Below are 26,266 nucleotides of genomic sequence, written 5' to 3' on the forward strand. Positions count from 1 at the left end.
TCCGTGTCTTTCGCGGGTGACGATGAACGGCCATGATCGACGACGACCAACTTTTTCAAAACTTTTTTTTTTCGTAAAATCGTGATAACTCGTGATGATTATAAGCAAACCCCTTATGTTTGTGTATCCAAAATTTTGTAATTGTCTGCTCTACAACTTTGTAGAACATTATTACACTCTAAAAAATAACCCTGCAAAGTTAGAAAAAACACGAAATTTTAAAACGAAAAATTTTGTTCTAAGTGAAAAAATGACCCTTCTGGGTCAATGAAGATTCGAAAAGTACATTAAATTTCCCTTAAAATTACATGTTCCAAAAAATTTACAGTTGAGCAACAGAAAATGGCAGAGTTTTTAAAACTTTTTAAGTGTTTTTTTCGATGAATTGTGGGCAAGTTTTGTGTTAAAGATTACTCATTTAACTTGTTTTTTTTTATGAGAAAGTCCACTTTTCAATAGTAAATAAGGATATTTTTTACATTAAAGTTCAATTATATCTACACAATAAATAATTGGCATTTTTCAAATTTACATTTTTTAAATGTGATTGCATTATTTCTTGATCCGTGGAACAGATCGGTAAATGTCCATAGAAGTCAAAATATTTTTGATAGTTTTTTTTTTCAATAAATGAATAAATTACACAGTCTAAAATAATTAAAAAAATAAAATGATATTTTGAAATGATTACGATATTAGAGTGTAATACCATGATAAATTTCCCAACAACCAATTTGTTTCGCACGGCAGCCCAAGGCAATGTCGATGAGATAGCAGGGAGAGAAGGGTACATAAAATTGATTTCAATTACCGACCTCGATAGATGGCTGGCAAAACTTTGACCGCCCATTAGTGTGGTCCATTGTTGTAGGAAAAGCTAAACTAAACTATACCTTAACGAAATGTGCTCAACTATTACAGATAGCTTCTTGAATGTAACTTCACAGTAATAAAAAAGTTGAATTTTGAAGGTTGAAAAATTGATGGATCAATATTTCTTCTTTTGGGGTAATTTCACCTAAATTCATGTGTATGAAGTGAAATGCATCATAAACATACAACATAAACTGATGAAAATTGCTTTTTTTCGACCCAAAACCATTTATTCAACCTTCAAAAATAACTTGTTTAACTATGTTCAATTAATGTAAAAATAAATAAAATCTGTTGTCTTTTTCATAAAAGTGTGAACCACACTACTGACCGTGCAGAGTGTGTGACAGAGTCGATAATGATCCTTGCCAGTTTCAAAGGACGCTCTGACAGTACTTGGCTCATTGAATTTTAATTTAGTCATTCTTACCATTAAATAATGCTCTGGTTCACCAGTGACTGTTACAAAGTTAGTAGTCAGTGAGTGTATTTAGTATTTTTTAAATTAAATTAAAAATGTCATAAAAATCATAAAATCGAACATGAACAATCGGATTTTTTGCTATGAAATGTTATTAACACTTCAGAAATACAAAAATTTGAACAAACTCCCTCAACTTCGCTCCTTCGAGAGTTATTCCATTCATTGGAATTGTCCCTCCAAGGACTCATCTTCACCCGTAAGTGACGTACATGTCTGACCTATTTGAGAGAAAAAAGAAACGAACGTCAAAGCTTTCTGCAGGTCTTTCTTTTCCCGGTAAGCCAAACTGTCACTTTCGAACACCATCAGTGTAAGAGTCCCAGTGGCAAGCAGGTTTTCCCTCTCAGATGATGGACCACCGACGAAGGTCGTTAGCCTGCTTGGATCGAAGGAAGAAAGCCGTTCCGCTGTATCCACGATGATGGAGGTCCGGGGAAGTGAGCGTGAGAGAGAGGAAGAGTGAAAAAAAAAGTTATGATTGATGATCTTTTGTCAGTGTTTGCCTGTCAGCCGTAAATCCTTTTATATGGGCCCGAGGGCCTCGGGCTCACTTTGGTGGGCGACAAAAAAGCAAAAAAGCAAAAAAGCAAAAAAGCAAAAAAGCAAAAAAGCAAAAAAGCAAAAAAGCAAAAAAGCAAAAAAGCGAAAAAGCAAAAAAGCAAAAAAGCAAAAAAGCAAAAAAGCAAAAAAGCAAAAAAGCAAAAAAGCAAAAAAAGCAAAAAAGCAAAAAAAGCAAAAAAAGCAAAAAAAGCAAAAAAAGCAAAAAAAGCAAAAAAGCAAAAAAGCAAAAAAGCAAAAAAGCAAAAAAGCAAAAAAGCAAAAAAGCAAAAAAGCAAAAAAGCAAAAAAGCAAAAAAGCAAAAAAGCAAAAAAGCAAAAAAGCAAAAAAGCAAAAAAGCAAAAAAGCAAAAAAGCAAAAAAGCAAAAAAGCAAAAAAGCAAAAAAGCAAAAAAGCAAAAAAGCAAAAAAGCAAAAAAGCAAAAAAGCAAAAAAGCAAAAAAGCAAAAAAGCAAAAAAGCAAAAAAGCAAAAAAGCAAAAAAGCAAAAAAGCAAAAAAGCAAAAAAGCAAAAAAGCAAAAAAAAAACAAAAAACGCAAAAAAACGCAAAAAACGCAAAAAAAACGCAAAAAAAAACCGCAATAAAACGCAAAAAAAACGCAAAAAAAACGCAAAAAAAACGCAAAAAAAAACCGCAATAAAACGCAAAAAAACGCAATAAACGCAAAAAAACGCAAAAAAACGCAAAAAAACCGCAAAAAAAACGCAAAAAACGCAAAAGCAAGAAATGATTTAGACCCTTTCAGATATTCCATCTGTAACATAGTACAGCTTGGTCAGGGCCAGTTCTCACACGTGGATCTGGACGTCGTAACGTGAAGTCAAGTTGGAAACAAGAATGCCAAAAAGCGAGAAAAAAAACTGGAAATCAAACTCAACATCAAGAGCTGCCATGATGGCTTTCCCCCACCCCCCTCTGGTTATAATTTATTACTTCGGGATCAGATTCAAGATTGATAGTTTTCCTCTCATTGTGGCAGGTGCAGACGCTTTCCAGCCCAGTTTTCCCGCGCAACTTTCTGAGAGGTGGGGGGAGTTTTCATCATTTACCGATTGCTGGACGTTTTTTTCCTCTTGAACTTTTTTTTTGAGAACGAGTTCCTTCTCGATATCAATTTAAGTTCAAGTCGAAGTAGAAACTATATATGCAACAACCCCGCCCCGCCGGAAGAAGGGGGCGAAACGAGACCGGAATCGTAATTGCAAAAGTTGAACATTTGCCAGCGATCTCCATGAAGGTAAAGTCCCTCGATAGGTTGAAAATAATGCTGGCGAAATCCGAGCCGGAAACGAACGAAACCATTCAAGGTATAAAGTCTATAAATATTACTCACGCCGTAGCGCCCGGGCCCTATTCAGAGTGGTGTGTGTCCTCTCCGGTTGGCATCCAAGTAGGTTGGGGGACAACAAAAAAGAGACTGGATTCAATTTGTTTACAGGCGGCCGCAGGTACGTTCAAGTACGTCCGGATTTTCGGACTCCCCCCGGAAGTGGACGATCGGCACATCGTTACGACGATGTCCAAGTACGGTGCCATCCAGCAGTTGGTGCGGGAACGGAATTGGGTGGAAACTGGTTTCCCGATCTGGAACGGGGTCAGGGGTCTCCACATCGAGCTGGTGTCGGAGATTCCTGCGCAGCTGACAATCCAGCACTGCAAGGCAAGGATCTACTACGACGGATTGCAGAACAAATGCTTCGGGTGTGGGGCACTTGATCACCTTAAGGCGACCTGCCCGAAACGGAACAGTGTCAACAAGCGGCTGGCCGCGGCGGCGACACCAGCTGGCGGATCCTTTGCCAGCATCGTTGCAAACGGAACACCTGCGGAACCGGTGGGCGCATCGCCCTTATCTGGAATGGTGGTACTCAACCCCAAACCCCCAGCACCCATCAGCAAACCTAACCTCGAAGACCACGTGGAGCCGGTTGCTCCAGAGTTTACGGCTCCTGCAGAGCTGCCTGCGCTGCCGCAGGGTGGAGGGGACGAGGTCGCGGAGGAGAGCGGCGATCAGTCCATGGACGAAGACGACGACAACCAGCAAAACGAAGGAGAAGTTTCGCCAAACGGCGCAGCTTCGATGGAGACGGACGCCGCCTGGACTGAGGCGAAGGGTAAAGGCAAGAAAAGCAAGGGGAAGCGTGGTCGTCCACGAAAGCCCATCGAGTCGGACGCATCCGAGTCAGATGCGATAGGAGGAAAGCAGTTCATCGTACCAGCCCAAGGTGCCGATCTGCTGGCGGCGTTGGCGCTGCCGAAGCCGACGGGACCACGAACGAGATCGGCTTCCGAGCAACGATCACCACACGACAACAAGTAAATTATTTCATCGTACCCACACTCCTTTTCCGGATATGACCTTTGCCCACCAGTACACTGACTCTCTTCGGACAATTTTACTAACACAAACGATACGCCAATACTAACCCATACTAACCATACTAACATATACTTATACTGATAATACTAACCCAAGCCACACTAACACAATGAACTATTCGTATTCTATTGCCACCATAAATTTAAACAGCACCAACACGACAGTTAATAAGGGATTATTGAAGGATTTTGTATATAACCACGACATCGATATAATTTTTTTGCAAGAAGTTAGTTATGAGGATTTCTCTTTTATTTTTACACATAATGCTTTAGTTAATATTAGTTTAGATCGTAAGGGAACAGCAATACTTATAAGGAAAACTTTTGATTACTCTGATTGTATATTTGATCCATCTGGTAGAGTTATCTCTGTAATTGTAAATAATGTAAATTTTGTAAATATTTATGCGCACTCTGGAAGTAATATGAAGAAGGAACGGGATAATTTATTTACAGAAGCTTTGACTGTACATTTAAACAAACCTAATTCTGCATCAACGTTGATTGGGGGAGATTTTAATTGTATTTTGGACGCGGCCGATACTAAAGGGCCCTACAAGAATTTTTCTTGTGGATTAAAAAGTTTGATTGATCTATTTGCTTATAAAGATATTGCTAAACTTAGAAAAGAAAACCAATTCACCTTTTATCGAGGCGATTCGGCCTCCAGACTAGATAGGTTTTATGCGCCTTCTAGTTTGGTCGAAAATGTTGTAGCTTGCTCTACATTGCCCCTCGCTTTCTCGGATCACCACTCTGTAGTAATTAAAATAAAATATTTAAATGGAAACTTATTGACAAAAGGGCGTGGCTATTGGAAAATCAACCCCTCTTTACTTTCAATAAATAATATAACTGACAAATTTAAACAAGAGTACGAAAACCTTAAGCAAAGGAATGTATATAATTATAATTTTAATAGGTGGTGGAATCAACATTTTAAAAATAAAGTTAAACAATTTTATAAAAATGAAAGTTACAATTTAAATCTTACGGTCAGGAATTCTAAGTCAGCTCTGTTGAGCTCTCTAAACTATTTATCGAAGCGTTTGGTTGAAGGGGAAGATGTGGCAGATGAAATGAGTATTGTTAAATCTAAACTAATGAATTTAGAACAAAATCGGTTGAAAAATCTTGGGGAAAAAATGTCGTCGAGCACAATCGCAGAGGGGGAAAAAATGACAGTTTACCAGCTTTCAAATTCGATACATCGTGGAAGTTCTTTCGGTCTTCGTTTGAAAGACATTTCAAACGGAAATATTGTTACTGATAGTGCCAAAATCGGCCCCATGGTGCACAGTTACTTTTCGGAACAGTACAATAACGTTTCAGATCTTGTTGACCAAGACGAAGCAGACAATATTTTACAAAATGTAACCAAGAATTTAACGATTGAGGAAAAACAAAGTTTGGAAGAGTACATAAGTGTTGAAGAAATCGCTGCAACTTTAAAATTATGCAACCGTAAAAAGTCGCCGGGCCCGGACGGGCTAACTTATGAATTTTATCTAACGCACTTTGAAATTTTAAAATTTGATATTTGTAAACTTTTTAATGCATATCTTAGTGGAGAATTAATTCCTCCAAAAGAATTCTCAGAAGGAATAATCACTTTGATACCTAAAAAAGGTGATACAACTCTTTTACAGAATCAAAGACCAATCAGCTTATTAAACACAGATTATAAACTTTTTACAAAAATTATTGCTAACAGGATACAGTCAAAAATTGGAAATTTAATAGATATAGGGCAAAGTGCATGTATTGCAGGGCGTTCATGCACAGATAATCTTAATGATGTTCGACGTATTTTAACTAAATCGATTGAAAGTAAGAGCTTCCAAGGTTTTTTGCTTAGTTTAGATCTCGAAATAGCTTTTGATAAAGTTAGTCATAATTTTCTTTGGATTGTTTTAAAAAGGTTTGGATTTTCAGATAAGTTGATTAGTTGCTTGAAGTGTTTATATGGAAAAGCTTCTTCTAAAATATTGTTTAATGGTTTTCTTACGGAGGAGATTAAAATTAGGTGTTCGGTTCGTCAAGGCTGTCCTTTGAGTATGATTTTATTTGTTTTATATATAGAACCTCTTATTAGGAATATTGATCAGGCCATACTCGGGGTCCTTACGTTTAATAAATTCCTCAGAGTCATTGCCTTCGCTGATGATTTAAATGTGTTTCTTAGAAACAATGAAGAGTTTGATATTGTTCTGAATATTATTGACTCTTTCTCGCAATGTTCAAAAATAAAGTTGAACAAAGATAAATCATGTTTTTGGAGGATAAATAAATGTAAAGGAGGCCCCTTTATGGTTAAGGAAACAGAAAATTTAAATTTGCTCGGGGTGACCTTTAAGAGCAATTGGAGCAATACTATTGATTATAACTACGAAAAATTAATTAATGGCATAAAATATAGGATCAACTTAAATAATTTTCGAACAATGGATTTAATTCAAAAAGTTTGGTATTTAAACACATTTATTCTTTCTAAGTTGTGGTATCTCTCACAAGTTTTACCACCAAAAAATAAGCACATTGCTTCAATTAGGAAAGTATCGGGAATGTTTCTTTGGAAAGGTTGTATTTTTAGAGTTGACAAAAGGCAGCTATATTTAGATATGGACCGCGGTGGATTGGGTTTCATTGATCCAGAAGCCAAGTGCAAAGCTTTATTTATAAAAAATATTTTAAAAGAAACAGATGACAACTCTCAAGATGAAAAATACTTATTAAATTTTAATCATTTACAAAGATTGACGAGAAATGGCAAGGAATGGGTAGAAGAATCAAATAGGCTAATCAACGACAATATTCAAATAAAATGTACTAAACAACTTTACCGAACTTTCATTGATCAATACAATTTTACCCCGCGTATTGAAACAGAGTTTCCTTTAATTAACTGGAACATACTTTGGAATTTAATGAATAAACCATATCTTTTATCACATGATAAATCTAAACTTTATTTACTTTTCAACGATCTTGTACCAAACAAGCGCAAATTATTACATTATAATATAGGAAGAGTGGAAAATGAAATTTGTGAAGTTTGTGGTGAGATAGACACTAATCTGCATCGAGTTCGTAGTTGTCTAGCGGGAAAAGAAATTCGCGATTGGGTTTTCGGAATTTTTCGAAAAAGGTTCGCAGTTTCGACTAAGCAAATAGATGATCTGTTTTTCTGGCGTATTAATACTGAAAGTTTTCCCCAAAGGGCTGCGATGTGGCTTGCTGTACACTTTGTCGCTTACTGTGTGGATAAATTTCCCCGTTTCAATTTGTTTATTTTCCAGAGAAGCATAAGAGAGTTTAGATGGAATTCAAAAGGTTTAGTGAAGAAGTATTTTGAGGATTATTTGAACATTTGTTAAAAAGCGTAGGGAGTAGATGTCGTCGTGTGTGGTGCCTGCATTTTGTAAAGTTACAATGCAATAAAAAAATAAAGGATGTTTTAGAAAAAAAAAAAAAAAAATAAAAAAAAAAAAAAAAAAAATGCCTGTGGCATAACCAGAAGCCGCATCCGAGTAGTCCTTGATTCTACTTGCTGCTGTTTACAGCCGAGAGCTGCTGTAGTGTAATTCTTCATAGCCTACCTTGCACGTGCACAAAACTTGGGGAGGGAGGGATAGGGTACTATTATCCTATTATCATCTTTTGTGACTTTTTGGCAGGAATAACAAACAGTCATGGATGCATTGCCATGGATAGTGAATCAATTTGAAAAAAAAAAGACAAGATTTTTGTTAATCTGAACCACATTTTCTCAAGATTGAAAGCTTCAAGTTTAAAAATCGGTTAAGTTGTTTAAAATAGAATGTATTCGTATACCTTTTTTTTCAAAGGTGAAAATAATCCAGCTCATCCCTCGCTCATTTACACCAGCAGTGTGTGTGTTTGCAGCAATATATGCATCAGGTTCTGGACCGGCTCTCACTCGGGCCCAGACGGAGATGAATTATCTCATTATTGAAGGGCTTCTGCAGCCTGAAGAAAGAAAACCAACGAGATTCACATCTATTCAAATTTCACACCGACACCGGTAACGGACACACACACAAACAAAAATTCACACCAACTTCCGGCCCCAGGCCCCAGACATGCTCCGACTGTGAAAAGCTTGAAAGGAAGGAAGGTTTTTTTACGAGAGGGGAAATTTATGGCGATGATTAATTGGCCTGGAGTCCTTTCCCGCCCCCGCTTACAGACTTTCTTTATTTGTTTTGGGGAAAGTCAAAGTTTGTCGAATTGTTTGTGCTGAAGAAACGGCGTCGTGGTGACCTGAAATTGAATGCAATTGGAAGTGTCGTGAATGCAGTTGAAAAAAAGAGTGGAACTTTCTCAACTTAAGAAAAATGTAATTGTGTTAATGAGGTTATGTTAGGAAAAACAACTTCTCTTATTTTTTAAGATCTGCAAAGTTTGCTGGCGAATATAGTAATAGAGCAGTTCTCCACCAAAATCGGAAATGGATTTTATCTATATTTTTTGAATTGACTCAAACCCATGACAAAAGAATTCATTTTATGTCATTGGTTCACCCGTACAAGTTTCCATACAGTTTTGGCTGCTTTCAATACAAAAATTGTACGCAATATTTGGGAATCTGTATACTTTGATGGAATTTTCTGATCAGTTTGGTGTCTTGGGCAAAATTGAAGGTAGGTATTGAAGTAAATTGACAAAAATTCAACTTCCCAAAATCCGTTTTTTTAATTTATTTAATTGTTGATATGTTTGAGAGGACAAAAACAGCACTTTATGAGCCATAGGTATGACTATTAGTTTCTGAGAAATTGGTACTAGAAAGTAAAAGGATGTTTGGATAAGAATTTAAAAACTTCAATATTCTTGTTTTTTTTTTCTCATTTGCTGTATTTCAGCAATGAGAGGTCCAATCTGCAATGTCTCTTAGACAATTTTATTGAAAATTTTCTCAACTTATTGAAAAAAGATTTTCAGGAGTTGACAATCTGTTACTGTTTTTTCTATATAGATACTGTTTTAAAACATAAGAAAACTGACATTTTCCAGTTAAAATAAAATTTTAAGTCACCATATCTTGAAAACGATCAAAAAATCTACAAAGTACTTTTCGATTGCAAATATGATTTTACATTGAAGTCAAAAAAATGTCGAGTAGAATTTCTATTTTCCCAAAAAAAAACAGATTCGTTTTCAAAAATCATAACCTGTTGATATTTTCATATGGCTCGTAAGTTGTGGTTTTTGTCCTCTAAAACCAATTAAAAAATTAAAATTACGCTTTTTTTCCATTTTTCATTTTTTTGCTTTAAAATCAATTATCTTTAAAAAAATCAGGGTTTGATTTATAAATAAGAAGAAGATTGAAAAGGACGGAAACTAAGTGTTTTGTTTTGAATTATTCAGATGGAAATTCAATTATCTGTTTTTTAAATTCTAAATCAAAAAATCAATTGAAAATGCTCAAAATGAGCGATTTAGCCTCATAAGGTCTTGGTACTTGAAATTCTAAACTATTTTTAAGAGAAGAGCGGAAATGTTTATAAAAGTTTCTCCTTAAAATTGAAAGTCGGACTAATAGTTTCCGAGACAAAGCGAGTTGAAAAATGAAGGCTAATTGTAATTCAATGACACCCAGAAAAACTATTTTTTCAAAACATTTAAACTTCAAGAGGCTGAACGTGCTTTTTCTTCACTTTTGAGTAATTGATGCAGTTTGGTTCCAAATCTTTCAGGACTCTTAACAAATCAAGCAAAACAATGTAAATGGGCCGATGACGAATTGTTAACATGGAGTCTATCCTGCTCACGTCAGTTGATGTTTACATTAGGACGAGTAGGATAGACTTAGAGGGTGACGATTCTCGAGATTTTCAATTTCCCGAGAATCGAGAGTTGAATTCAGCCACCCGGGAGTTTTTTTTTTGACTTTGCCAATAGTGCCAAAATTTAAAATGAAAACTAATAAATTTGTTTCTTTTTAATGCATTCATAAACAAATAAATCATACTAACTCAATGAAACATTAATTTTAGTAGTCTCATTATTTTGAGGAACTATATAAAACCTTTTGATTTTTTTCTGAATCTTCAAAAACAAAATCGTTTCTTGAGCTTTTTAAGACTCAAAATTGTAGTTTCAAAATTTTAAGAATCTTAATTCGCACTGAGTGATTTTTCAAAAGTTGCACAAACTTGTTATTAGATTTTTGTAAAAAAAATAACTAATATAGCTAATATAAATTTCCCAGTATCGGGAATTTTGAAATATGATAAACAACAACTCAAAACAACAAATAAAACTGTTTTTTTTTGTAATTTTTAAGGTGTAACGGGCCATCATTAAATATGGCGAAAAACCATGGAGGAAAAATTATCCCGTTCCACTTTAACCATGACACTTTCCCGTTCCACCTTATAACGTAAAAATTGGAGGCACTTTTGAAATATTTAGAATTCTCTGCACTTTTAACTGATACACTGAAAATAATTACAATCACTAGACTCTAAACATTCTCGGGAATTCAGATAACTATAAAAATATTCACTAAAAGGCTAAACATTTCATATTCTAGCCCTTTTTCGAGCGATTCGTTTTCTCCATACAAAAATTGGTGCCACTAAAAACGTCTCAAAACGCTCGTTTTATTCTACATACCTCAATAAAATTATAATCACAAGACGTGCTGCAACCTGGAGAACCGGCAGAGTTCCACCAAAAGTCACAAAACTCGCGATTTTCACAAAAACTTCACCCGAAAGTCGCGAGTTGAAAATTTCCGCGAGCAAATTTTTCTATTGTTTGACACGATTTAACACAACCATCAGTTACATCAGTATTGGTAATCATCAAGATTCTATTCACATCGTGTTGCCAGAAATTGTATTAGGGCATTTGATAATTAATTATTTTGATACTGATATTAGTGGATATTTTGTCTTCCTAAATGTCGTAAAATGTTTATAAAATTCATTAATTTAGTTTTCGTATACAAAAAATACATATAACGAGTATACAAACCAAACAAAGTTGTGGAAAGTAATTCAAAATGAAAGTTTATGATAGAAGCTCTTTCAATTTTGGCAACACTTTTCTCTGACAGGCGGACCGGCCACTTTTGGCACTGACAGTTCTGTTGTTTTCATTTTTCAAATTCGGACCGGTGCAACACAAAAGAGGAAAAAATCCACGAAATTAATCGGGGTCGTTTCCGGCGAGGTGTACGTGATCCGGATCGACTTTTGACGGATTATTCTGCTTGCGGCGGGGTGTTTGTGTTTTTGTCGGCGGCCAAACTATCGGACAACACGCTGTTCTACTACATTTGTGGGATTTGCTTGGGCATTTTCGCCAGCTTTTTGGTGGTTTTCTATTTGACCATCATGATCTTCCCCCGGAAGTCGATAATGTACGGCGTAATGCTGGAAGGATGGACGCTCAGGTTCTACTCCGCCTACCGGGAGGCCACCACCGGATTCTGCATCGCCCTCTTCATCTGTTGCTACTTCCCGCGAACCCTCCTGACCAGAGTCTGCTCCCTTTATCGGCGTCGATTCCCGCCCAAACGACGCCTTCTCACCGTCGAAGAGTTCAATGAGCCAGGTGCCCGCGAAGTTTGCGGCCCAGCGATCGGCCACGAATGGACGTGTACCGGTAGCAGCAGCAGCAGCAGCTGGTGGTACAACGAGCACTCCGACGACGGCGCGACCAACGATTAGCGGCAGAAGCAGTCGCAGCAGAAGTAGACAACCGGTTAACTTCCCTCTCGGGGGCGCAGTTGTGAGCTGACCAAATCCGTGTCGTTTCTGAAGGCCGCTAGAAGCACGGATTCAGGTGGAATCCGGAATGCTGTGCCCCCGCGGATGTGTTGACGGATATCAGTTCCACAGGACACGTCGGTGACGTGCAAGGACTCGAACCCGAGGCGCCCCGTTGGTAAGTGCTAGTTCTTCACGAGGCCGATTAGAAAGACTCTCTGAGATTAAAATTTGTTTTTTTTTCTCCGCTGGTCTCATTCCAGGTTCACCTGCCGAGGTGTTGACAAGAGCCATCAGTTGCAGCTGCTGGACTTTAGACATGTGGAACAGTAAGGAGTGACGTGTGGCGTTCTGTTCCGTTCTAAACGACCAACCGGAAGTGACAAGGCATTTTCTACCAGCCAGGGCGATTACGACTTGGTAATAATGATCACACTTTAAAAGTTTGTTTCTTACTCCTTCAAATGAATGAAATAAATGAAAAATTAATATTAACTAAATCAAACGAATTCAACCAAATGCTTTACTATATTCATGACAGATTTCTAAAAAATCCATAATGGAAATTTAACAACATACAAAATTAGACCATTTCAAATAATATTGCAGAATGCTTTTATTTCTACAAAACCTCTTTTGATATGTGAAGCGAAAATTTTTGCGTACACTACACTGAGCAAAAGTTACACAGCTCAACGAAGTGTTCTACACATGATCTGGTCCTGCTGTACTGTGCACTCAAATATCAATCGCAAAACACTTGAAATTTCGGCGATTGGCCATGAAATAATATCAATAGCCAAACACTTGAATTTTAAATGGTGTTGAAAAATAAAAGTACGTACAAGCGATTTACAGGTTCTCGCTTGCTAGTCGTGCACGCTACCACTGCGCCGGCCGGCCAGTTGAAGACAGGAGAGTTTTTTGTGCTATTGGTTCTTGCCTCGCTTCTAGCCTTCGATGAAAGTCGCGCAAAAATGAATCAGTGAAACACATTAAATTCATGTGGATAATCACGTTGACTTTGAATAGTGCCAGTTTTGGGTAGATCTTAACCCACCGGAGGTCGCGTACGTGTACTTTGTACACAGTTTGTAAGGGCACTTGTAAGAAATGCGAAAACACGCGACTTCCCGAAGGTTAAGATCATTTTCAAGTGTTTTGCTCATCACTTTGAATAGTTCAAGAAGGTGGGACAAATTCATTAGCAAAACAATTGAAAAGCTTGAGCCACCCGAATGAAAATAACATGTTAAAAAATACCAAAAAGTCAACCGCCCAAACACTTGCATTTGATAGTGGTTTGGATTGATGTTGAAACACAAACCAATTAGATCTACGATGTGACTTTATTCAATCGTTCAAGTGTTTGGGCACTTGAATAAAAAGTGTGGCATATTTTCAGTGTACTACCACTATACGGTATCACTAATACGAATGCATCAGTGACGTCATCGATGATGATCATCAAACTAACACTATCAAAATGCACTAATACATATGAAGTCAAGATTGCCTTCACGTTTCACCTTAAAGTCAACTGCATTGTTGGAATTCGAGCGAGAAGAAGGAAAGCATTTCTCGTTCGCGAGCGAGGGAGAGAACTTGCAGTACTTTTCTCTTCTCGCTCGTGCTCGCATTTTTGTTCGCGTTCTCACTCTCGTCGCGAGCGCTCGCGAGCGCCTCGTGCTATCCGTTCGTCCTAAGCTAGCAATTTGTTTATCAGGGGTATGAATGCGAACCAGGCAATGGTACAGAGGTGTAACTTCAATCGCTGTGTTGTTTTTTGTTCGTTTCTAACACGTTCAACTTCTCGCGAACGGGCAATTCTGGCTCGCGAGAAAGCCCATCCGCGAGCGGAGGAGAGCACGGGCAATCGGTGAGTTTCTCTCGGCCGCTCGAGACTCGCGGCGAGAACTCGAGAGAAAGGAATTTTTCTAGCGAGAGCGCGAGAATACCAACACTGGTCAACTGTAAATATTCATTGAAGAAATATTTACAGTTATCAGGAATATCCATATGTTCACAAAAAAACTAGATTATGAGGATTGCTATGCTCGAGAGAAGATATGGGAATTGTACTAAACTCTTAGAAATAATAAAAAAAAAAATCGTTTCTGGGGTGTAACTGCAAAATATTTTTTATGGTAAATTTTGGGGTCCAAATTTGTTTTGGCTTCTCTCAATTACAGTTTTTGGAATTTTTGACAAGTTAAAATTTACAGCTTCTGAATAAGAAGATTAGAGAAGCATTGGTTTATTCGAACTTGAACATCGTACATTGAACATTCAATGTTCAAAACAATTTTGAATTTTTCAAATGTTTTTCTGAGTAGTTTATATAATTTTACTTCGATATTTATAAGTAAAAATTTCCCGGGAATCGAGAGATCGATTTCCCGGGAATTCCCACTTGTCACCCTCTAGATAGACTCTATGTTTACACTTCAACATTGGTCCAATCACATTGTTTTGCTAGAAATATTTAGTACTTTGTTCTAGAAATTTGGAGGAAATCCAATTTCTTTCACGAAAACTTAACATGTAGCCTTATGTGGACAAATTTGCCTTGGGTTTTTCTCTCTGCCTGCTGTCTTTGCATATGGGACATTTCTGTGAACATGATCCTTTATCAAAAGAAGTAATTTTCGATAGAAAATGTGGTTTTGTATTTAAAATAGATTTTTGAATTTTTGTTTGATAATATTCGTTCATTTCATTTTTAAAAAAAGTCGTATCTCCGGTACCAGATTTTGCATCATTCTTAACTAAAATGGAAAAATGCCTTTTTTTAGTCCCCAAAACATATAAAAAAATCTCGAAAATTTAAAATTAAGTTTGCTGAGAATTCAACCTTTTGTAATTTCAAAAACACCGTGTCTCGAGGCCGTTGCATAGTATCAATAAGACAAACTTGTAGGAAATTGGACGGACTTTCTGAAAAAAAAAAAAAAAATACACTGAAAGAAAAATTCACGCCACTACCATGAGATTTTTTACTTTTCAAGTTTAAAAGTTAAATTGAAAAGTGAAGTCTCGATTTTTCTTCGTTAATTTTTTTGAGGAAATAGGAAATAGGAAAAAAAACATTTACTAAACCTGTTTTTTTAAGTTGTCCAAACGTCAAAATAAAAAAAAACCGATAGTGGGAATCGATTCCCCAGACAATTGTTCATAAAGTCTTCATATTGACCATTGTCTTATGTAAAATCCTTGTAAAGATACGGCGGTTTTAAAAAACAAAAATGTTGAAAAAATAGGTTTTTTGTGGTTTTTGGCAATTTTTATATGACAGAGTTGATTTTTCAGTCTCGAAAATATTTTTACCGGGAAACTCGTCCAATTTCTCATAAGTTTACCTTTGACAGCTTTTAAATTGGACTCGTTTTAATATTTACGGAAGCTTATTTACTATCCAGGTTTCTACCACACTGAAACACTGACTTTTATTTAAAATGTACTGAGAAATCGATTCCCACTATCGGTTACAATCGGCTCCATATACACAAAAATGGCTTATATAGGCCTAGGACAGGCCTACCCAACGTCCAACCCGCGGGCCGGATCCGGCCCGTGAAGCCATTTCATCCGACCCGCGACGGATTTTTAAAATATTTCTATGACCGGCCCTATAGGCTGTTCATTTAGTATTAAATAAATTAATTAGTGTCTGAATTTAAAAAATATGATTGAGATCAAATTTTAACATATTATAAGAACATCCTTCACGTTTGAATTTAATTCTTATAATGTTTATATTGATATTTTTTAACTGAAAAAAATGTGCAGGAAAACAAAATTATCCATTTCGTAAAATTGTGAAATTTATGAAAAAACTTGGATTGTTGTCTAAAAATTTACAAAAAGAGACTAAATGTTATTTCTTTCAGTTTTGACTGTGTTAACTTCAATTTGACGTGTTTTTTCTATTTTCTGTTTTTTTAAATAAATAAGTAAGCAAAACTAATGTATTTTCCAGAACAACTTTACAGTGATAAAGTTTAAAAAAAGCTTAAAAATCAAAATATTCATACTGAAAATAGATCGCCGGAAATATTTTTAAAATATTGAAAAATGTAACAAAAACTACAAAAAATTGCAACGATCATTGAAATATGAATGTTTTTTGATATATATAAAAAAAATATATCAAGGTATTTAACTGCAATCGTCAAAAACAATATCTATACAATTTTAAACAGGCAAAAATTAAAATAAGTCAAATAAACTCATTTTTGAATGTTATCTTTGTTTTTTATTTTTTAAATCATATTTGCAACACTAGTTCTTTTATGTATTTGCTTTAAAAGAACCCAATCACTAGAAAATTTAAAAAATGTGTTAACTTTTTCAATTTTTATCAAATATTAATTCCGGCCCGCTACTGCTTCAAAAAAATTAGATCTGGCCCGCAGGGCCAAAAGGTTGGGCACCCCTGGTCTAGGATAACATGTCTAAAAAGTTGCATTGAAATCGGAGAGGGTCGGGTACAAAAGTACCAGAAAAATCCTGATTTGAGCTGGAATTCCTCTATATAGAAAAGAAAATCTGAATAGAAAAACTAATGATGCAAAGTTTTTGACATTGGGAAAGCATGGACAAAAAATACAAAAAAAATACCAAATTTCAGAAATATACTCTGCGGTTTTTTTATCATCTTTAATGTTCAAGCTCAATTTAAAGCAAAATAAAATGTTTGTGAATTCGGTATATAGTTTTTTTAAGTGATAACTGCATAAATAACTTTAAATGTATATGTTACATTTTGAACTAATGTTTATTTATTGATCAGATTTGAATTTTTTGTTAATTTTTTTCATACCTGCTCAAGTTGATACACATTTTCAATTTTAATTATGGTTTCATCCAAGTGGTTACACTCGGTTTGATTGATCATCGCTGCTTATACATTCTACTTGATGATACATTAATCAAAAAAGCGCAACGGAAATAAAAGCACTCACATTCCCACAACCACAAACGAGTGGTACTTCAACTGTCCAATATTGATGAAACAAAAAGGAACAACTTTTTACAACGCCCACACCACACGAAATTACACAGTCGTGCATCCCCCCCCCCCCACCCATATCGATTTCCAGTGTGTGTGCGAGTGCGGTCAGCACTATTGAACAACACTTACCAGTGCATCAATATTAAATGAGAAAACTTTTCCCGATCCGACCCTGGGAATTTGGAATTTTGCGTCCAGCTTTGACCAAAGGTCCCATCGGGAGAGGAAAGAAAAAACTTTTTGCATCTGAATTCCCATGGTGCGTCCAAGTTGGCATTGAACTGAGCAGCAACTTTCAGTTTTTTCTCGAGAGAATGTCCAGATTTGCGGTTTTGTTGTTGTGTAAAAGCCATTTGCATAATTAACACATGGAGTAACAAGCTGAAAGTTTTGGTTATTTTTCATCTTGATAACAATCTTGAACTTTTTATAGGTTATGAGTCCAAAATCATCGATCAAATCCAAGTTGGCCTACTTTCCTACACTACGATCTCCCCCGAAAATATGCTATTCGACATTTGACGTTTACACTTTCTGCATTTGTAGCAGATGCATCAACGTATTCGCTGCAACTGGGCCACGTGCCGACGGCCTACTAGATCCCGGCAACGACGTCGTCAAGCAGTCTGGTCCAACCAGCTTCGGGAGGGTGTTCATCCCGAGAAAATTCGCCCCGCACCCAATCCAAGCATGCGCCAATATTCATTCAAATCGTGCTAAAAGTTCACCTCCCCGAATCAGCCGTTCTCGGCGTGAATTTGCGAAGATTTTTTGTTTTTCCCTTGTCACTCGACCCCGAAAGAAGCTTCCAAACACAAGTTGCAACAAGAATCGCACTGGAAAAAGTGTGTCACCCAAGACAAGCTGCTGATTTTTTGGGCAAATCTTCTGGGAAAGTGCATTCCTGGCTGGCTCGGCCCCCCGATATGCGTTTCATCTTCTCTGTTGCATGGGATTTGGGGAATAATCCGGCTTTATGTAACGCGCCCAGCAGTGCACGTAGAACCGGCATCGGAGGAAACCTTTTTTTTTTTGCAAAATTATGTTGGCAAAAGACGAGATAAGAAGATTAAATGGATCTCCAGTCGAAATGTAGGTTAAGGACGCAAAACAATTGAAATTTCTCTTGGAAATGCTTTGGAAAATGAGCAGGAAACGATATTGAAAATTAAGTGCAGGACAAGATTATGGGATATGCAATTCTAAAGGTTTTTTTAGGTTGAACTCTGGGATGCAACAATGTGACAAAATTCATGGAATGTATATTAGGGTGGTTCAAATCCGAAAACGAACCGAAAACGCGTTTGGTTGAAATAATTTTTTTGAAAAAATATTTCCGTTTTTAAAGCGTTTTGCGGTTCAGTTTGTCATGCTGAACAACCCTGAAGAAAAATATCCGTTGAAATTTTCACTTTTGGAAAATATTCCTAAAATATATTGAAATCCTGTCCATGTCACATCGGTCTATGGTACTGTAATTGTAATTTCATAAAAAATTCAACGTTTTAAAATGGTTCAATCTTAGTAATAATCAACAAAGCATATTTTTTTTTTTTAGATGAATGCACGATAATTTGCATTGAAAGTTTGCGTTTTGGGTTTTTCGACCTAATATTGAAAAATATTTGCATCTGCATCAGGGTCATCACAAATTAGATCATTTTTGTTATTTTGATGAACGCTTTTCAAAATCCTTTCTTTTTTTTATCTGATTACAAAAGGCTTTTTGTTTATTTTTATCTGTATTTAACCCTCTACTGCCCATATTTTTTTCGAATTTTTTTATTCTTCCCGTGTTCAGGAGGTAATTTTGTTCTTCGAAAAACTTTTCTTCTCTTGTTTTATGTTTTTCTGGTTTCATTTTTAGTATTTTAATTTACATTTTTCTTGTTTAGTTTATGTTTGTTTTTGGTAGTATTTGGCCTATTCTACCATCTCCTATCATTACATTTTGCCTATCTAATTTTTTCATGTTTTTACAGTAACTTTTTCAAATTTTTGCTTGTTTTTCACATTTTCTGCTATTAAATGGCACCATTATCATTTAAATTGTAAAACAAATGCGTAAAGGCATAGTCTGGGACACTATAAAAATTACTGCATACATTTTTTACATAAAATATAGGAAATGTTGGTAAAAAACACAGCCAAAGTTGACCCAAAAAAAATGACTTTTTTAAAAACATTGGCAAAACAAAAAAAAAAAATACTTCCAACCCATAATTTGTCTAAAATTTTAAGAGTTCTTCTTTCCAATGCTTTTTAAAGATCAAAAGTTGGTTGAAAAATGGATTTTTTGCGATTTTTTAAATTGAAGCCCGGGTTGTAGAGGGTTAATAAACATTTTATTTAAATTATGCTAAATTTTAAACTGTTTTATCTCAACAGTATTTGAGCCTATTTTGCCTATTTTGACAATACGAGTTGAATATTGTCCATTGGGAAGGCATTTGAACGTTCAGTCTTCACATCTGAGTGTGTGTGTGTGTGTGTGTGTGTGTGTGTGTGTGTGTGATTCAACCCAATACCAGCTGGCCGGCAGTGAAATTATGCGAAAGTAAAACCTGCCATAAACCTTTGCAAAAAAATGTCAAAAGCGCTTTAAAGTTCGTCTGCAAAAGTCTAGGTGAGTTTTTGTAATTGCACACGAAAAAACTGTTTCTACTTTATCTTTTTCAAACATAATATACATTGATTTTTTTTGTTTATCCCTTTGAAAGATTTTGGAGTGTATTAATATGTAATTTTGGACATTGATTTCAAACCTTAATGCTAATTATACTAAATCATGTTATACTTTGAATTCTAAATAAGAGTTTTTTCATTACTAAATTTGGATCAAAAATTGCTCAATTTTGAACTATTTTGAACTGTTAGTAGCCTTGAGTTTTCAATTTGTTTTCTGCTCCTCTTGACCAACAAATTGTGTGTTGTTTTTGTAAGCAAAATAAGCATATAGTACACAGCAAAAAAATGTGTAAATTTGTAAGGCGTAATTTTGGAAGGTTGAATATTGCTTTTTTTATGATGTAATTTTACCTCAATTTAGACTGAAAAAGTGACAATACACCAGAAAAGTGGTAAAATTACACATTTTCAGATGTAAATTTACACATTTTTTTCTGACATAAAAGATGTACCTCTTCCCAGAAGTAATATTACAATTTTTTTTACTGTGTAACAATTATGGCTCTGAGAGGTATAATATTCCTAGCGGCCATTTGGCGGCCATGCTTGACTGAAATTATTTAAATCTTGATTCAGAATGCATCAATCAAAGGATGATTTTCTTTGTGTGTGTTTGTAGAAGCATTTTACATATCGTGATTAATTTTTCATTTCACTTCACTATTTCTTGACCCTTTGACAGAATCATCTTTGACAGTCATTGCTCCAAGAGGGAATGACACCTTCTACGACCTAAAAAGTGAAATTATTCGTTCAATTCATATTAGTTAAATGAATTTAACTCTACCAAATTACACAGTAGTTTGCTATTTGCCACATAAAACAATTTTTGTTGAGCGTTGTAATGTTTATTGTTGTTTTTTGAATGGCCATTTTAATTATTTCATATAAATCGTTTCATGATCACATAATAATCCAGATCCTGTAATATTTCTTAATAAATTCATAACAATTACCAAAACTTCACAAGATTGTACCAATCGGGGGAGCTACAATTTATACCCGAATTACCGCACTTAATTCTGCCAGAGCAAAATTTCCCACCGGGAGCCAGAGCGAGATAGATTCAGGAGAGCAACGCGAAACTTTTTCATCGGAAAAATGCGGCCAAATTTTCGCCCCATTAGCCCTCGTTAAATTAACGACCAAACACTGGAAACCATTATCGTCGCCGCCGTCGTCAGCTGGCCATGCTTTTTTCCCAACTCTTCAAGAGTTATCCTGGCAGCCTCGCTGACAGGACTTTGTCTTGAGACAAACAGATGAAGAAAAAACAACATCTCGAAAAAAACAAAATCAACAATAACTTTTCATCCCTTTCCCTCCCCCTCTTTTTTTCGGTTGGTGGGTTGGGTGATGATCGTGTGGCAGCCCTTTTCGGGGCAGCAAAAGCTCGCACTGTCTCCTGAGACCCTTGTCAAATTACAACAACCCCGAAATCATGGCCCGCTCCTCGGCCAATGGACTCGATGGACGACGGTTTTCTGTGTCGCTGGATGGACCAAAACAAAAAAAAATATAAGCAAGTAAAAGCATTTGGGCAAAAAGCAACTTCAGGTCCAGCAGCAGCGCGGTAGATTCAAGCAGTGAGGGACCGGGGATGGGACTGAAGTGGCTTAAGTAAATTTTATTATCTGTTGCCCAGCGATAAATTCTCATCCTTTTATCGGTTTTTGTGTTTCGGTTTGGCACATCGATAATGGTTAGACAAAAACAAATAAAAGTAAGGGAAAACACAGCAAAACATTAGGGCAAGGGGCAAGTGGGTTTGCGAGTGTTATCTTAAGGTTCACGTTTTATTTATAACATTTCTGTAACATAATATACCACCATGCAAGTCCATGACAAATATGAAAAGATGTTAATTGGGAAAAGAATTAGATTAAATAATGCACTTTCTCAATATTTCATCATCGTTATTATTTCCACCATCTCGGATTAAAAATTTCCAAATCAATTTAGCGTTTTTTTTAATTTGAGCTCAACAACACAAAGTAAGACAACATTTTTTTCATTATTCGACTATCCGAGGGCTTCGGATGGTCGAGTCTGGACTGTATTTTGAATATTGTTTGAGCTAAATCAAACTTACAAAGAAACACGAAACATTCATATCCTCAAATAGGCCATTTTGTGTCGTGAGTTCACTAGGGTGCCCAGAATACGGGACTTTTTCTCAAAACCTCGCTCCACAAGCTGAATATTGTTCCTTGACCTATTTTAGGACACTGGGCCAAATATGAGCAAAATCGGTTAACATTTACCCATTGATACTCGGGGGTGAAGTTTGTATGGGAAAAATCGAAAAAATGTATGGAAAACCCAATTTTCTTACAGTTTGGTATACACGGTACGCTACTTACATCCAAATATTCCCAAAAGTGAGATTCTCATTGGAAATTTAATGCTCTACAACTTTGTACAACATACCAAAGCTGTAAAACTTAATCCTGAAAAGTTATTAGCGATTTAAAAAAGTCAATTTTGTATGAAAAACATTTTTTTTACCAACTTTAGGCTCGGGTATCAATGGGTTAATCTCAATCAATTTCGCTCAAAATTTGCACAGATGCTTAAAATAACCCAATAAACCGGTTTCCGCTTGTGGAGCAGGGGGTCATTTTTTCTGGGCACCCTAGAGTTCACCCATACATGTCTACATGAAAAAATAGTACGTAAAAATTAAAAAATCTCGAAAAATTTTGATGAAATTTTCTGATTGACTGAGAAGACTATTCTGAAAAAAGGGTACACGGATATTTTTTTGCACATTTTTAATTTCTCTTTTTTTCACAAAAAAAAACCATTTTACCAAAAAAGTATTTTTTTTTTAATTTTTGGTGTGTTCAAAAATCGCAACTTTTGAGCCAAAGAAAAGTACGGAGTTTAAAACAAAAATTGAATTCTTACTCAAACAATTTTTTGACTATTTTTTTTAATGTACAATTAAGTTTGTAATCGGAAAGTACTTTACAGTAATTTTGATAAAATACATCGTTTTTGAGATATGGCCACTTAAAGTTTAATTTTTACTAAGAATTGGCAGATTTTCGATTTTTTAAATAACGCTCATTAGTGGGCTTAGTGATTTTTTGCAAGCCAGAGTTTTTGAAAGCCTTACAGCTACTAATTTATTAATAATAAATACGGCAAAAAAAAGATGATTGATATAACTTTTTTTTTTGTTTTTTTTTTTCTAAAGCTTATTAAAATTTTCTCAAAGGTAAATGCATTTAGATTGTTTTTAGTTGATTGGACACATATTTCCATTAAAATTTTGAAGCTACTTTTTTTTAGCTTTTAAATTTCTAATTTATACGGGGACCATCAAACCAAATCATAAAATTTTGTTAAAATTTAACGGGTCTATGAAAAAATCTTAAATATTGTAACAATGCCTGTATTTCTGTAATCATCAATAAACCAGGCTTAAAAATAAAATTATAGTGAGCAATTCCAGCTCAAATCAGGAATTTTTCTGGTACTTTTGTACCCGACCCTCTCCGATTTCAATGAAACTTTTTAGACATGTTATCCTAGGCCTATATAAGCCATTTTTGTGTATATGGAGCCAATAGTACTCGAAAATAACATTTGAGAAGGGCGTAAGGTATTTATTTTTTTTGTATTTTGCAATTTAAAAATTACTGTATCTCGAAGCCGTTGCGTCGTATCAAAAAGTGGTCAAAGACAAACTTGTTGGAAATTGGACGGGCTTTCAGAAAAAAATACACTGAAACAAAAATACACGCCACTTCTATGAGATTTTTCGATTTTTAAGTCTAAAACTTAAATTTAAAGGTGTTGTCACGATTTTTTTCGTTCAAAATTTTTGAGGAAATAGCCTAAGATGTTACCAAAAGACTGACGAAAAATGCAGGATGGTATGTCCCTCCTAAAAAAATACAAAAATCATTTACTAAAACTGTTTTTTTGAAAACTGGTCTAAACGTCAAAATTTTCAAAAACCCATAGTGAGAATCGATTCCCCAGACAATTTTACATAAAAGTCTCCATATTGACCGTTGTCCTATGTCCAATCCTTGGGAAGATACAGCGGTTTTAAAAATAAAAATGATGAAAAAATGGGTTTTTTGATGGTTTTTGGCAATTTCTATATGACAGACTTGGTTTTTCAGTCTCGTAAATATTTTTACCGGAAAGCTCGTCCAATTTCCCATTAGTTTTCCAGTGACATCTTTTTGATTTGACTTGTTTTGATATTTACGTAAGCTTATTTACTATCCAGGTTTCTACCACACTGGAAAAAATATTCCCTTTTAAGTTATTAACAATGTAATTTAGCTTATATCTGTAAGCCCTTACATCCAATTGAAATGCTGTCAAAGGCAAATTTATGGGAAATTGGACGAGCTGTCCGGTAAAAATAATTACGAGACTGAAAAACCAAGTCTGTCATATAGAAAATGCCAAAAACCATCAAAAAACCCATTTTTTCATCATTTTTATTTTTAAAACCACTGTATCTTCCCAAGGATTGGACATAGGACAACGGTCAATATGGAGACTTTTATGTAAAATTGTCTGGGGAATCGATTCTCACTATGGGTTTTTGAAAATTTTGACGTTTAGACCAGTTTTCAAAAAACAGTTTTAGTAAATGATTTTTGTATTATTTTAGGAGGGACATACCATCCTGCATTTTTCGTCAGTCTTTTGGTAACATCTTAGGCTATTTCTTCAAAAATTTTGAACGAAAAAAAATCGTGACAACACCTTTAAATTTAAGTTTTAGACTTAAAAATTGAAAAATCTCATAGAAGTGGCGTGTATTTTCGTTTCAGTGTATTTTTTTCTGAAAGCCCGTCCAATTTCCAACAAGTTTGTCTTTGACCACTTTTTGATACGACGCAACGGCTTCGAGATACAGTAATTTTTAAATTGCAAAATACAAAAAAAAATACCTTACGCCCTTCTCAAATGTTATTTTCGAGTACTATTGGCTCCATATACACAAAAATGGCTTATATAGGCCTAGGATAACATGTCTAAAAAATTTCATTGAAATCGGAGAGGGTCGGGTACAAAAGTAGTTACCAGAAAAATTCCTGATTTGAGCTGGAATTGCTCAGTACAATTTTGATAACAAAGAATAAAGTATAATTTTAAAAAGTTATTAAGTCGAAGATAAACTGATTAAAAAACTATCGATGCGCCAAATAACGATCTCGGATTCTCAATCTTATCTAATCTACTCTAATCTTATTTTCGGTTTCTCATTTTTGGAAGAAAACTAAATGCACTAACTAACGTTTCTTCCAAATCCATTTCAATTTAAGAAAAATTGTTAAATTTCAGGGGATGTCGCGGAAATGTCCAAATTCGCTGTCCGCGAAATTGTTAAAAAATTCACTAAGGACCATCCATAAACCACGTGGACATTTTTTTTAAATCTCAGCCCCCCCCCCTCTCCCGCACTAGTGGACAATTTCCATACAAAACAAATCTTTTTTGTATGGAGCGTGGACAATCGCGGACCTCCCCTCCCCCAAGGTGTCCACGTTGTTTATGGTTGACCCCCTAGTTGGGTTAAATGACCATTTCTGAAAAAAATAATCGAAAAGTTCAGAAAATTTCCTAAAATGTCATCTAAGCAAAAATGAATATTGCACTTCTAGTTGCTTGGTAACAGAAAAAAACAAACAAAAAAAAAATGGTACAATGGTACAATTTTCAATGTAAAAAAATAAGACGTGTGTGAAATTTTCATATTTTTTGGAAAAAATAAAATTCTGATAGTTTTGGAATCATGTGCTTTTCTTAAAAATGTTTTCTTTTTTTGAACCAGTCCAATTTTCCCTGGGTTTGAACTTCCCAAATATATTTTATTTTAATAAAATATAAAGTTTGAAAATGTATTTGAAAGCGCCTCAAACAAAGAAATGGCAACAAATAAAATTACATCCAGTCAATGTAAATTTTAGATAACTTTAAGGGTGAGAATCGGGACTAAAGTCTGAATACACCCTTAGGAAAAATATATATCAAAATCTGCAACAGTGGATTTTCTGCAGAAAATGTTAAATGTTACAAAGCAATAAATTTGGAAATCGGTCTACCAATTGTTTTGTTCTGTTCTGTGTTAAACCGAAAATCAATTTAAAAAATCAAAACATTATGTAAAAAATTGACTTTAACAGCTATTTTAATTCGTTTCATATGTCCTGATTTGCCACAGATGCCAGTGCTTGAATAAAAATAAAATGATATTTTATAAAATTTATAATCATTGTAAAACGTAAATATAATACCCAACCTTTTATAAAAAATTACGAAATTGTATAGAAATTTTTTAAAGCACTATGCATTTTGCAGATCTGTAAACTATTTATTGTTAACAATTTTTCCTAATAATGTTCATCTTTTTTCTCAACCAAATCTTAATTTTCAGACCAAAATTTGCATTATTTTTTGCATGAATAAGGCTTAATGGATAATTTTATGAACTTTAAAAAAAATGAAAGGGATAACAGTCTTGAAATGTAACAAAATATATTCTCA

General features: G+C 35.1%; 1 protein-coding gene across 1 annotated transcript; it reads left to right on the forward strand.

Annotated features, from left to right (window-relative positions):
* The first annotated feature begins 10,610 nt into the window (after window positions 1–10,610).
* LOC120423865 (nuclear envelope integral membrane protein-like) lies at window positions 10,611–12,671 on the forward strand. Its single transcript, XM_039587816.2, has 2 exons — window positions 10,611–12,220; window positions 12,306–12,671. The coding sequence occupies exon 1, from the start codon at window positions 11,668–11,670 to the stop codon at window positions 12,001–12,003; it is 336 nt and encodes a 111-aa protein (XP_039443750.1). The 5' UTR covers window positions 10,611–11,667; the 3' UTR covers window positions 12,004–12,220; window positions 12,306–12,671.
* Window positions 12,672–26,266: the final 13,595 nt, after the last annotated feature.

Source organism: Culex pipiens, chromosome 3 (genome assembly GCF_016801865.2).
Source record: "Culex pipiens pallens isolate TS chromosome 3, TS_CPP_V2, whole genome shotgun sequence".
NCBI lineage: Eukaryota > Metazoa > Arthropoda > Insecta > Diptera > Culicidae > Culex > Culex pipiens.